The sequence below is a fragment of the Drosophila novamexicana genome, unplaced genomic scaffold (genome assembly GCF_003285875.2).
Source record: "Drosophila novamexicana strain 15010-1031.04,08,12 unplaced genomic scaffold, DnovRS2.1 tig00000387-arrow-pilon, whole genome shotgun sequence".
NCBI classification, from domain to species: domain Eukaryota; kingdom Metazoa; phylum Arthropoda; class Insecta; order Diptera; family Drosophilidae; genus Drosophila; species Drosophila novamexicana.
This window is the reverse complement of record NW_020824800.1, coordinates 3,680,001-3,691,676: the sequence shown is the minus strand read 5'-3', so window position 1 is coordinate 3,691,676 and position 11,676 is coordinate 3,680,001. Positions and strand designations below refer to the sequence as shown.

General features: G+C 40.2%; 2 protein-coding genes across 2 annotated transcripts in view; both read right to left on the bottom strand.

Annotated features, from left to right (window-relative positions):
* Window positions 1-6: 6 nt before the first annotated feature.
* On the bottom strand, window positions 7-3,420 carry LOC115759938 (protein SMG8). Its single transcript, XM_030701077.1, has 4 exons — window positions 3,356-3,420; window positions 2,234-3,299; window positions 2,134-2,180; window positions 7-2,078 (listed from the first exon to the last, which is right to left on the bottom strand). Exons 1-4 carry the CDS (start codon window positions 3,409-3,411, stop codon window positions 359-361), a joined length of 2,889 nt encoding a protein of 962 aa, XP_030556937.1. The 5' UTR covers window positions 3,412-3,420; the 3' UTR covers window positions 7-358.
* A 246-nt stretch (window positions 3,421-3,666) lies between these two features.
* Window positions 3,667-11,676, bottom strand: part of LOC115760131 (protein phosphatase 1 regulatory subunit 14B) — a 19,223-nt gene continuing 11,213 nt past the window's right edge. Inside the window, exons 2-4 of the mRNA XM_030701330.1 lie at window positions 5,604-5,927; window positions 5,462-5,536; window positions 3,667-5,403 (exon numbers count right to left, since the gene is read on the bottom strand). Coding sequence (XP_030557190.1) covers window positions 5,320-5,403; window positions 5,462-5,536; window positions 5,604-5,819 — 375 coding nt within the window. The 5' untranslated portion in view covers window positions 5,820-5,927 and the 3' untranslated portion in view covers window positions 3,667-5,319. The remainder of the gene's footprint in view (window positions 5,404-5,461; window positions 5,537-5,603; window positions 5,928-11,676) is intronic.

Below are 11,676 nucleotides of genomic sequence, written 5' to 3'. Positions count from 1 at the left end.
CCTATCGCTGACATTTTACGATTTTCCAAGACATCGGGAAAGTCTATGATCGCACATCGGGCAATTTTGTTAAGGCATCTGTATCAAATCCAACTACTTAAATTTATGAGTCCGAGGAACATTAAATAGGGACTAAAGCTTTTGTGTACCGACTATATATCACATACATATAGGGGTACTTGGTTTCTTTTTTGTGATCAAAGGATGTTATAAATGTTAATTCCAAATAACAGTGCGTCATTTACAGATAGTTTACATAACATACACATGTTATCGTTGTTTAAATAACTTCCGATTTTGCTAAAAATCAATTTTATTGATTTCTATGCAAACTACGTTTTTTTTTTCATAAATACCTTTACAGTCGTGTAAAAGTCAGCGGGGTAATCGCTTGTTGATTAGTTTCATTGGTGTCCGTTTCGGCAATGCCAAACATGCCGGCCAGCAGGCAGCCGGAGGCCATGTTGTCGTCCGGCTCAAGTCGTTCTGGTGGTGTTATCAGCACATTGTCGCCCTGATAGACGTAGGGCAAGCGCAGTATCCAGTAGGCGCTCTGGGAGAGTCGCGGCAACGTGGGGCAGCCCAAGGTGAAGGTGTATTTGCCCACGCGCATCTTGGGATCGAGGATTATGTTGACAGGCGCCTTGGGTGTGACCACATGAATGCGCATTAGCTGCGCCAGATATGTGGTCTGTGCGCGACACGGGCAGGGGAAATACAGGGGCATATTGTTGTTCACCACTTTGCTGCTGGTGTCGCGTTCAATGTCCGCACCGCCGCGCAGCACACGATCCGGGCTGCACATCATGAAGCGATGGCCACGCGAGCACTCGTACTCGAAGCCAACGAAGATCTTGAGCGCGAGGCGATCGCCGTGCTTGCGATAGCGTTGACTCTTCTTGCCCATCGACTGCTGTTGCTGCTGCGGATGCTTGTGCGGTTGGACGAGGCGGACGTGCACGTCCCAGGGCAGCAGAAAGTTGGCACCGGACAGAAACCCGCTCTGGAAATGCTCTTGCAGTCCGGTATTGTGACTGTAAATGGAACTGGGACCGACACAGGCGAGCGACCAGCTCGGAAACAGCGGCAGTAACTCGCAGCCGCTGCTCATGTGCACCAAGCCGGGCAGATATTCCGTGGTAGAGACCTGCTCTGGCGACGCTACAATTGGCAGCGCCTCCGGGCAGATTTCGCTGACTGCGGCATTGGCCGCATTCTGATCGGTGCGCTCCTTGAGCTGCAGCACCAGCTCGTTGGCTGTGTTGGCACTGGAGGTGCCGCTGCTGGTGCTATTGCTGCGGCTGCTCAAGCCACTGCTGGCAATTTGCGAGCTGATCTCCGGTGAGCGCACCTCCTCGGCCTCATTCAGCGAAGCGCCAAAGCCCGCTATCGACATGTTTAAATCGGAGCCATAGGTAGCCGACAATGCCGGCTGCGAGCAGCCATTGCTTAGGGTTATCTGCGGCTTCTGTGGCGCCTGTTCCGTTGCGTTAATCGGTTGGGAGTAGAGCTCACCGGCGGCCTCCAGATCGCTGTCGCCCCCTGCCGCGATATCCGTGCGGTTCTTAGCCGCCTGCAACAGCAGTGGGAAAGCAGCCTCGAAAGCCGCCGCTCGATAATCGCTTATTGAGGGCGTAAATACGGGCAACTGAAACTTTTTAACCTTCACACACAAATTGCACATGGCAGCCATGAGCTCGTAGTAATCGTAATTGGCCTGCCGCAGTGTGAACGGGTCCTCTCGCCTGCCCTGCGTGCGCCCGCAATTGCAGCTGGAGATGTGGACAATGCCGCTGCTATGTTTATCGTGCGGCGCATCCTTTGGCTGTGTACAGGGATTGCCACGCAGGCTGAGCTGTTCGCACTGCTGCCTGCCGTCATGCCAGTGCCTTAAACAAATATCGCTGAGCTTGGCCAACGCCAGCTCCGAATATGGTCCGCGTCCCTCCTCCTCAAAGGCCAGTATGGCATCCGCCAGCAGCTGCCTGTGCGTGACGCTGCCGTAAATGGCGGGCGCGGAACTTTTATAGGCGGATATGCCCTTCTTCAAGCCCAGTTCGCACAGATGGCCCCAGAACCTGTTAAAATAAAGGATTATTTGGGATAAATACACAATACGATTGTTTCACTTACTTTTTCTCATAGTTGAGGCTCTCGTTAAAGTCCCGCAGATAGGCTTTCTATGGAGGATTTCAGTTAATTGACAAAGATAAGATTTGGGATAGCTATTTACATAATTTAGATTATTTGTTACGTAGCTGACTTCCTGGATATTCCCGATGAGCAGCCTGTGTATGGTATCCATGCAAATGTGCCAATCATTAGCTCCCAGCAGCTGGAACTGTGCCGACTGTGGCAGCTGCTTGAAGGAGCCCTCATCAAAGCAACCTTGCAGTGCATCCTGCACATGACGCTGCAAGAAGTGCCAAACTGTGTGCTTCTTTCTGTAGAGCTGCTCGTCCGACTCACGCGCCTCGTAGCCCGCGCCATAGGGCTTGACAAAGCCCTCGAACGGGGCAAGCTCTAAAATTTCGGTGTCCTCCTCCTCCTCTTTGGAGTCCGACTTGTACATGGTCGCGTTGAGAGCCTCTATGGCCAGCAGCAGCTGATCCGGACGCAGCTTCTCGTGGGCGTTGTAGAACACAAACTGCTTGTTGTTGGGCAGCGCGAGTAGGGAATTGTTTGCATTGTTAGTTACAATGTTGTACTGGCGCAGCAGCTCGTATATCTTGTCCTCCGTTTGGAATTCATAGGCGGAAATGCGTTCTCGTGTCTTCTCCTCATCCTGGGGATAGTTCTCGAAGAGAAACAGAACACGTGGCGTGCAGAGACGCGCCCTATCGCTGAGCAAACTGCCGGCGGCTGTTTCACGCATCATTTGTGGCAAAAAGTCCAGCACATGCTTCTCTCGCACATACTTCAGCAGCTGGCAAATAGTCACCAGTGTCGTGTCGAAGGTCTGTGCAGTTTCTACGTAAACTAAAATGTGACACACGTGCAGCGCCAGCAGCAGCATGCGCACAAACCGACTCCGCATCTGCTCGTAGAAGCTGTCAAAGTCAACGGAGGTTTGCCTCAGCAGCTGCTGGCCCAGCACCGCCTCATCGTGGGTGGTCTCAAAGTGCAGCAGCAGCATATTGGTGCCCGGCTTATAATAGCATAGAATCTGTCCATCCGCCGGCTCATGCGTCTTGTCCGGCTGCATGCCAAAGGCGCTCATCTTGTTGGCCTGCGCACATTTCGAGCGCCCAATTATGCCGACAATCACCAGCGAGTTCTGTAGCTCCAATAGCAAAGGTCTGTAGTGTTGCACGTGTTGGCGATTATCTAATTATGAAGTTTTTCAACTACTTACGCTACATTCTCGGGTATGTCCGGATACTTCCATGTGTAATAATTCTTGTAGCTCATGTTTCGCGTGCGGCCAAAACAACGACAAGACAAACATAAACAAGGCGAGATGGCAAAAAGATATCGATATATTCCATACTGCTATGCTCGAAATGCATTGTCGATAGCTATCGATTAAAATATATCGACTCAAATGTATTACAACGAGCGCCAAGAGCTATCGTTTTTTGAATCTTTAAGGCTAAGCTATTTTAATTACACAATTAGATTGTTTTGTTTGTCTAAAGCAATTAAATTTTATTGTAAACTTTTTGCCATTTATAAATACTTTCAGCATACCTTACAGCTTTCCGTATGCCATAGCGTGTGTGTTTTTTGTTTGCTTTCCATATATTTGCTTCAATTGTCAATGTTAAACGAGAGTAAAGTGCATGATTAAGTATAATGTATAAATGTTTAAATTTGGAGCTATATAATGTTGAATTAAGTATGCGTGTTTGGCTAAATGAGCACCTAAAATGATTTATGTGTTTTTTTTTTTATATTATTATATTTATGCAAAGAGCATGTTGAGAGAGTTTACTTATGCTATGCGTGGGCATAATTAATAGAGCATACAATAGAGTATCATAGAAGAGTGCATTATCCGTTAATTTCAGGAGCTATTAAAGTGCTTAAAATGGTTTTTAAAAATGTATGTTGCTTTTGCTTTTGCCATGTTGAGCACATTAAAAATACTTGTATGTTAGATTTCAATTGCTAGTAAGTACTAATAACTACTACGAAGAATGTCGTGGAGTGAAGATCTCGAATGCTTCATCAAGGTATTTACAAATAATTTGATTAGAAGTTTTTCAAAATTCATTTAATGCTTTATGTTGAGTTCAATGGGGAGTTTTGTGTTGAGTTTCTTTGACATTTTATTTACATTGTGAAAATAATAGTTGATGAAATTCTTTGTGCTTCAAATATTGTGTATGTATTGCAACTGTCGGCTCACTGGAACATCTAAAGAAGTTCCTTTAAAACAATTAAAAACAAATACAAATAAAAACTAATTTTATGCATATTTTCTTGCTCTAAATTTATACTTTTTCCTTATTTTGCACGGCTTTTATATTTATCTTGAACAATTTCTTGTATTCACCATTCTGCATATTGTTTTGCTTTCGGTTATTTTCAGTTTTTAGCGGCGTTTTTTTCGCATCATTTCTACTCCACGTTTTGGCAGTGAACCTGAGCTTACATCTTTGTTAACGTGTTCGATTTACTTTACACAAACATTTCGATTAAATATCTTCTTGTACACAATTTTATTCAAATCATTTTTGGGTAGCTACAATATTCAAGCACATGACAATAACATATATTATGATAGAAAATTGTTAAAATAAATACAATTAAGCAGACGTAGGCAGAAAACCAAATCATTTGCAACAACCAGAGTGTTTACTGTAGTTTTTTTTTTTGTAACATTTTCTTTTACTAGTTTTTACTACACACGCTTGCGGAAAAAAAACACTTTTTGCATTACAAATAAACAATTTCATATTAGTTTCAGGCCATTTACTATACACATGTGTATAATGTACATACATATATTAATATATATATATATTTTATTATGAAATATCATCACAAAATTGATGAAGTCATGATTTAAATTTGTATTCTTATGGCTAACGATGCATTTTATCGGTGTGTTCTTTAAATTAAGACTAAACTTTGCAAATACAGATGTCAAACAAACGAAAACCCTAAATGAGAAATTCTGAAGAAAAAAAAAAAATAATAATTCGGTTTTATTCTTTGTTCTTGTGTGGATCTTAAAGCAGCTAAACTTAAAAGTAAATTGTATTTCGCTTGCATATTATATGTTAGTATATATATGTATTACATTATGTTTAATGATTTCTTTTCTTATTATTTTTTTTTATTATATTTTGTGTTTATTGAAGAGCCGGCGATTTACAGCGTTTTTGCGCGATCCAAGAGATCGCCAATGAACTTCGATATGTCCGATTGCGGGCGTTTGCAGACTGACAATAATCTCTGCATGAGACGAGAATTTATTTAGCTTTATTTATTGATTATTCAAAGGAATACATACAATAAGATGAGATCTTCTAATGTCGTCTGTGTCCATGTCTAAAATTTCATCGATATCCACATCGATCGCCTCGCTCTGCAAAACCCCAAAAGCAAACTTTATAAGAAACTCGACTCGAGTCAGCTGGGAGCTGTCATCTTACCGGCGGATCAAAGAGCTTCTGCAGCTCATCGTATAGCCACATTTCGACGGCCAGACGCTTCCTGATCAGGCTCATCTGATGTGAGCCATATTTGGCGGTAAGGAACTTTTCCCGTCGCTCCTTGACCTCGGCGCCCTTCTCATTGAAGTTGACACGCAGATTTGTTCGGTTCGGCGAGCGTTCGCAATCGTTCATCTGCTCCAGGCCGCACTGCATCTTCCAAGAGCTGTATGCACTGCTAGTCGTTGTCCGCGAATCGGTTGCTTTTTATTATTTATTAACTAACACTGTTGCGTTTATTGAACTTGCAATTAATTGGCGTGGCTGCAATTGAAAGCGAACAGAAATTGATCTTTGAAATGCACTGCAAACAAATTTTGTATATATATATCAATTGATGAATTAAATATAATATTATGTAATTGCAGCCGAGCGCTGCTTTCCTCATGCGTCATATACGAGAGGCACGTTCGATCTGTTTGGCCCATACGCATTCGCATTCCAGTTATTAATGCCCGCTTTGGCCCAAAGGCATTTTCAAATTCCCGATGACTCACCCACAGCTTGCCACAGGCAGAGAAAGACACAGAGAGAGAGAGGGAGAGAGGGAGCTACTCCTCTGCCTTGGGTCCGACTCTGATTCATGCTCTTTTATTGTTTGCTGTTGCTGGACTTGTTCTGGCTTTATCTATGGTCAAGATTTGACATGCCAACAAAGCGAAAAGGGCATAATTGCCTGTCCACGTTTCACAGTTAATTTAATTAATGTGCAATGCATGTAATGAATGCTCCTCCGATTCGGCTGACATTTGACCTTTTTGTGAGCATGGGGGCATGCCCCCATCCAATCCAAGTGTGTCTGGACAACTGTCGACTGATAGTTGCAAAGTTTCAATTGTTGCCTTGATGAAGATAAATGAGAGCAGTTGGAAAACTTATACACTTCGGAAAGTGTTTTCAATTGAAATTTACAAGCTGCTGCGAACTTAATCGGCCAAAATTAATCAAATCAAATAAAGCACAAAGCTAACTAGAAACTTGGGCGAGATATATAGGCATTTAACACCTGAACCACAGAATTAAGTAAGAGATTAAGTAAGATATACAAATAAGAAATTATTCTTTAAAAATGTTGATATACTATTTATACCCTGAACCCATTAAAAATGGGTATAAGGGTATTTGATGTTGGAAGAAGAGGGTTCAGGGTATCCCCTAGTCGGGAGCTCCCGACTAGAATCTCTTACTTGTTTTGACTTGGTTAAGCAGGCACATGGACATTTTCCTAGTGGTTTTCATTGATATTCAAGAGCTTCTGTTTATTTATTTAATTGTTTATCTAATCTAAACTTTCCAGGAAGAGTTCAATCAGTTCTACTTTAAACTAAACTTTCCGAAAACGTTAAGAGTTGGTTAAACAAAAATTATAAATATCATCGATGGCATTTTAGGTAGATATTTCGAGTTGTTGGCAAATCTCATTTGCATTATTATTATCCTCCATCTCGAGAAGAAACCACTTTGTTTTAAAAAAAAATTAATCAACCAGTATATCCTTTACAAATCGAACTATAAATATAATTGTATAGTTAAATTTAAGGAAAAATGTTTAACAATTCTGCCAGTTTCTCAAATCGGAGAACATTTTCGAGCTGTAAAACGAGCCAGAGACTATTTCCCTTGGTTGTGTGGCCCTGATTTTATTATAATTTAAATAAAACAAATTCTTAATAATTAATTAAGTTAAATAGTTGTTAGTTCTGCAATTGCAATAATTTATTATATTCGCAATTTCTTGTATTCCCATATTTCCTGTTAAGGCCGAATTCCATGAAGAAATCAAATTTGTTTTGGAATTGTTAAGTGAGAAATATATTTCACAAATATTATTCCTCAGCTGTGCAAACAAACATTGATTGGGAAAATGTTTACAAAATTCAAACTAGATTTCGAAGGTATAAGGTATATGATTTCCACCTAATTCTTTATTTGCATTTAAGAAGAAAAGTTTTTCCCATTTGTTTGTTTCCGTAAAAGAAATATAAACAAAGTATAAGTAGATGAACCATATCTTCAGAGGGAAGTACCAAGTATTTAGCCATAAGATTTATTCATGGCCTTTCCGAGAAAGAAGTGCCTATCGAAATTCATTGTAATACTTTGAAATATCTAAGTGTCTCTGAAGTGAATAAGACTAAATAGGATAGAGCTAGAGTCTGAAGAATGTGGATCAGTTGGTATATATGAAGATGCCTGTATATCATGATGGATAGGATAGGTTTTCAGATTTTACATATACCCTGTTCATTTTGGAGAAGAAGTATAGGCTAGGCTTAGGGCTCCGCCCAGTTCGCAGTTCTCCCGACTTTTCCAATAATATTTGTTTATCTTTGTGGTAAATGTCAATTTTAATTTCTAATTGGGCGGACATGGAAATTGGTGAGTTCTAGTTAATTGATTTGTGGCGCATTTGAAATGCAATTAGCTTTCCGAATTGGCCACGTTTGCTGGTTCCTTGGGGTATTGGTAGGGGTGAGGGTGAGGGTGTTGTTGGGGGAGAGGGGGGGGACTCTCTAATTTGAGGCTAGTCACATTTCCTTTCACAACGAATTAGCCAACAGGCAGGAGAACGAAACGAAAGCACGGCCTAAATTGAATCAAAACAGTTGTTGGCAGAGAAGGCAGGTGGAGCACACATGTGAAACTATGCATGTGCCCCATCCCGGAAGTTTCCGCAACGCTGCACAGGTGCGGCAAGGTAAGGGGGTGGGGGGCTGGGAAAACTGCGGCTTCTGTCGACAGTTACAATGTTGTTACAATTTTATTTCGTAGTTACCCAGCAATTGTTGTGTGCATGCAACGTGTTGCATGTTTTGCTGCTGCTGCTTCTTCTTTTAGCGGCCATTGCAACATCATATTTATGCAAAGCTCTTGTTGCAGTTGTTGCAATAATAATAAAGCTAGCTGCCATGTACTTAAAAACTACTCCAAGCTGAAGTCAACGGTCAAATGTTTTTCTTTTATCTTTGGAAAATCCGTAGCTAAGTTTTTCCTATGCAAAACAATTTCTCACATTCCACAATTAGGGCTAAAGCTAAGCGACGCGAGCGGCACGAACAGCGCATAAATCAGCGCAGCGCCTGAGAACTGAATAAACGCCTGCTAAATGCTATCATATCATGTCGAGCGGTCATCATAATACACATAACACACTGGGCCAACGGAACCGCACAATTAGGCCTGATCTCTGGCAATTTCCGGTACACAAGAAATATTTAAGCACAAATAATGAAAGCCATGCAAACAAAGAAAAGCACAAAACAAGCAAAATGTGACCCATTCAAATGTCTCGTATTACCTGCTGTGGCACCCGTTCTGCTCTCTCGCTCTCTCGCTCTCCCACCATCCTTCTTTCCCTCGCCCTTCCTCTCTCCACTCTCTCGCTCTCTTTGCTTTGCTTTGCTTTGCTCGACATGCGAGTGACAAGTTAAACGTCAGCTTCATAATTGCTTATGACTCTTAAGTAAATCTCGTATCAGATTTCGCCAGACAAGCACACACACACACACACACGCACACACCTAGCAAACAGCCCAATTGAATGGTGTGAAAAAGATAGCAATAGCTGAGAAGTGTGCACATAACTCAGCAAAAACTCAACAGCATTGTTATTTTTAGTTAATGGTCGGTGGAATATTATTTTTGTTTTAGTTTTTTTTTTTACATGCGGAAATCTTTGCCTTTCTGTTGCCCCACACTCACACGCACACAGATGCACATGCACACGCACACGCACACAGCCTGCCAGTGTGTACGCTTGGCCCAAAATGCAGTGTGGCCAGCAGGCAAAACTATTTCAATTCAATTTGCGGCAAAATTGAATATATTTTTTTTGTAGCTGTGTGTGGCATGTTGTGCGTGGGCTCTGTTGGGCGTATCTTGGGCTCAGAATCGGTGCCAGGCTCGTGTTGTCCCTGTTGCCATTGACATTTTTCCTTTTATTTTTTGGGCCACGAAATTCGGTTGTATAGAGACATAATGCAATCGTTCGAAATGTCAGCGACAAAAATAAAGATTGTTCGCCTGAAATATGTTATAAATAAAAATTGCAAAATTTAGCACATTTTTCGTTTATCGCTTCTAAATTAAGAGATTAAATTGCATTAGCAGAGCTTAAAGAGGAATTGGCTAAACATCACACGGTTTTATTTATAGGGTTTTAATCGTAAACAGAAAATTGTCAAATTGAAAATTAAAAAAGTATCTGCAGAACATAAAAAGTCTTTGGGCAATAATATAATAAAATATAAAAATGTCTATGTAGGCTACTTAAGGCTTAACTTATTTTTTTGTTTGAGATTTCGTTAAGCACTTCGGTTGTTATTTATTAAAATGATGTTCTTTAAATGTTGCTCATACTTTTAATAACTAAATTTTATCGATGACAATACTGGGAGCTCTTCTGACTTATCATTTCCTTTCTATATTTATATGAAACATTTGCCGATATTCAAAAAGATAAACAAATGTTATTTTCCCATTGTTATCAAGATCATAAAAATGTAATCAGCCGCAATCCTAAAACGATATCAGCTATCCCATAGAAACAAGAAACTAAAGCTAAGTCTGGGCTTCGAGAAATTTGAAATAGTTTTGGTTTCCTTTAAATAAAGGGAATATATACTAGCAAGAATTCATATAATTTATAATGTTTCAGTTACCTTAAGAAAAGTATATTACTCCTTAAAAACAATCAGTTGAGGCTAATCAAATTTTGTTATACTTTGCCAAACCGAAACACGAACCAATTAACAAAACGCAAATTTGATGAGCCATCATATTTACGAGAACAAAAACTGGAAAATAAAGAGCAGAGCAGCATCCAAAAAAGAAGAAGAAGAGCAGATGCCAAAAAAGGAACGAATGGGTAACGACAGCTTCCATCTAATTGATTTTTAAGCATCGGCCAATCTGAACGCCAGGGGGCGCCCTGGCATCTTTTATGGCACACTCATAGCGCCCCCCTTCCCCATGTTGTCCATTTATGGCAAACATGCAAATCACATGCCACAAATTCGAGAAGTGGCGCAATTGCCGTTAAGACCTTTTACGACTTCGTTGTGGCCACTTTTGATATATATATATATATATATATATATATACATATATATAGGTGCACATTTCGAGATTTATCGACAAGGCCTGGCGCAAAAAATCTATGCTAATTTCAAGGAAATTACCACAAACGCTTAATTATATATTAATAGCTGTGTCCATTTATGGTGTTATGGTACACAAAAAAAAAAAGAGTTCATTAAGGAAGAGAATGATAAAATGACTGACTTTTAGATATCCTGTATGAATTCGGCTCGCTAACTTTCTTCTGGATTTGGACTATTCGAGAATCTAACTAAAACATTTGTTAAAGAGATTTGCCTAAAAAACCAAGATTTAGATATTGACTTTTATCGATTGCTTGGAAACGGTGCATGTTATCGATTATCGATTACTGGGCGGGCACTAGGCGGTGCTACCCTGCCTACCCTCTGCCTGTTATATATATTAGCACAAAACCAATATACCCCTTTTACCAATTTTTATTGGGTATATCATATCATATATCAAATTCAGCTTGCGGAATGTGATCGAGAGAAGATCCATTTTAAGCTGTTGTTAAACAGGATTGTGCCAATTTTTCAAATGTTGTTTTGTTGAGTTTTTTTTATACAATTTTAAATATATTAAGTATATTTATTAGAGAGCACTTTATAAAAATCTTTGTGAACATTCAATCATATCTTAACTATGAATTTGTAAGCTCAGGATAATTTCTTATTATTTAGAAATTAGAAACACAAAAATTTGTTAATAATAGAACCTTTTAAGCTTCCATCTTGAAAATCTTCTTAAATTTATGAGAATATTAAAAAATGAAAGCGCTCTTTAAAAACAATATAACATAGTTTTCAGATAGATTACAAACACCTGATTCCACGATAAAAATAGTAAACAAAAATATGTTTTGCTCATTCGCTGTTTGTAATTTATTTCTGGATTGCGTTGTATCTCAGTT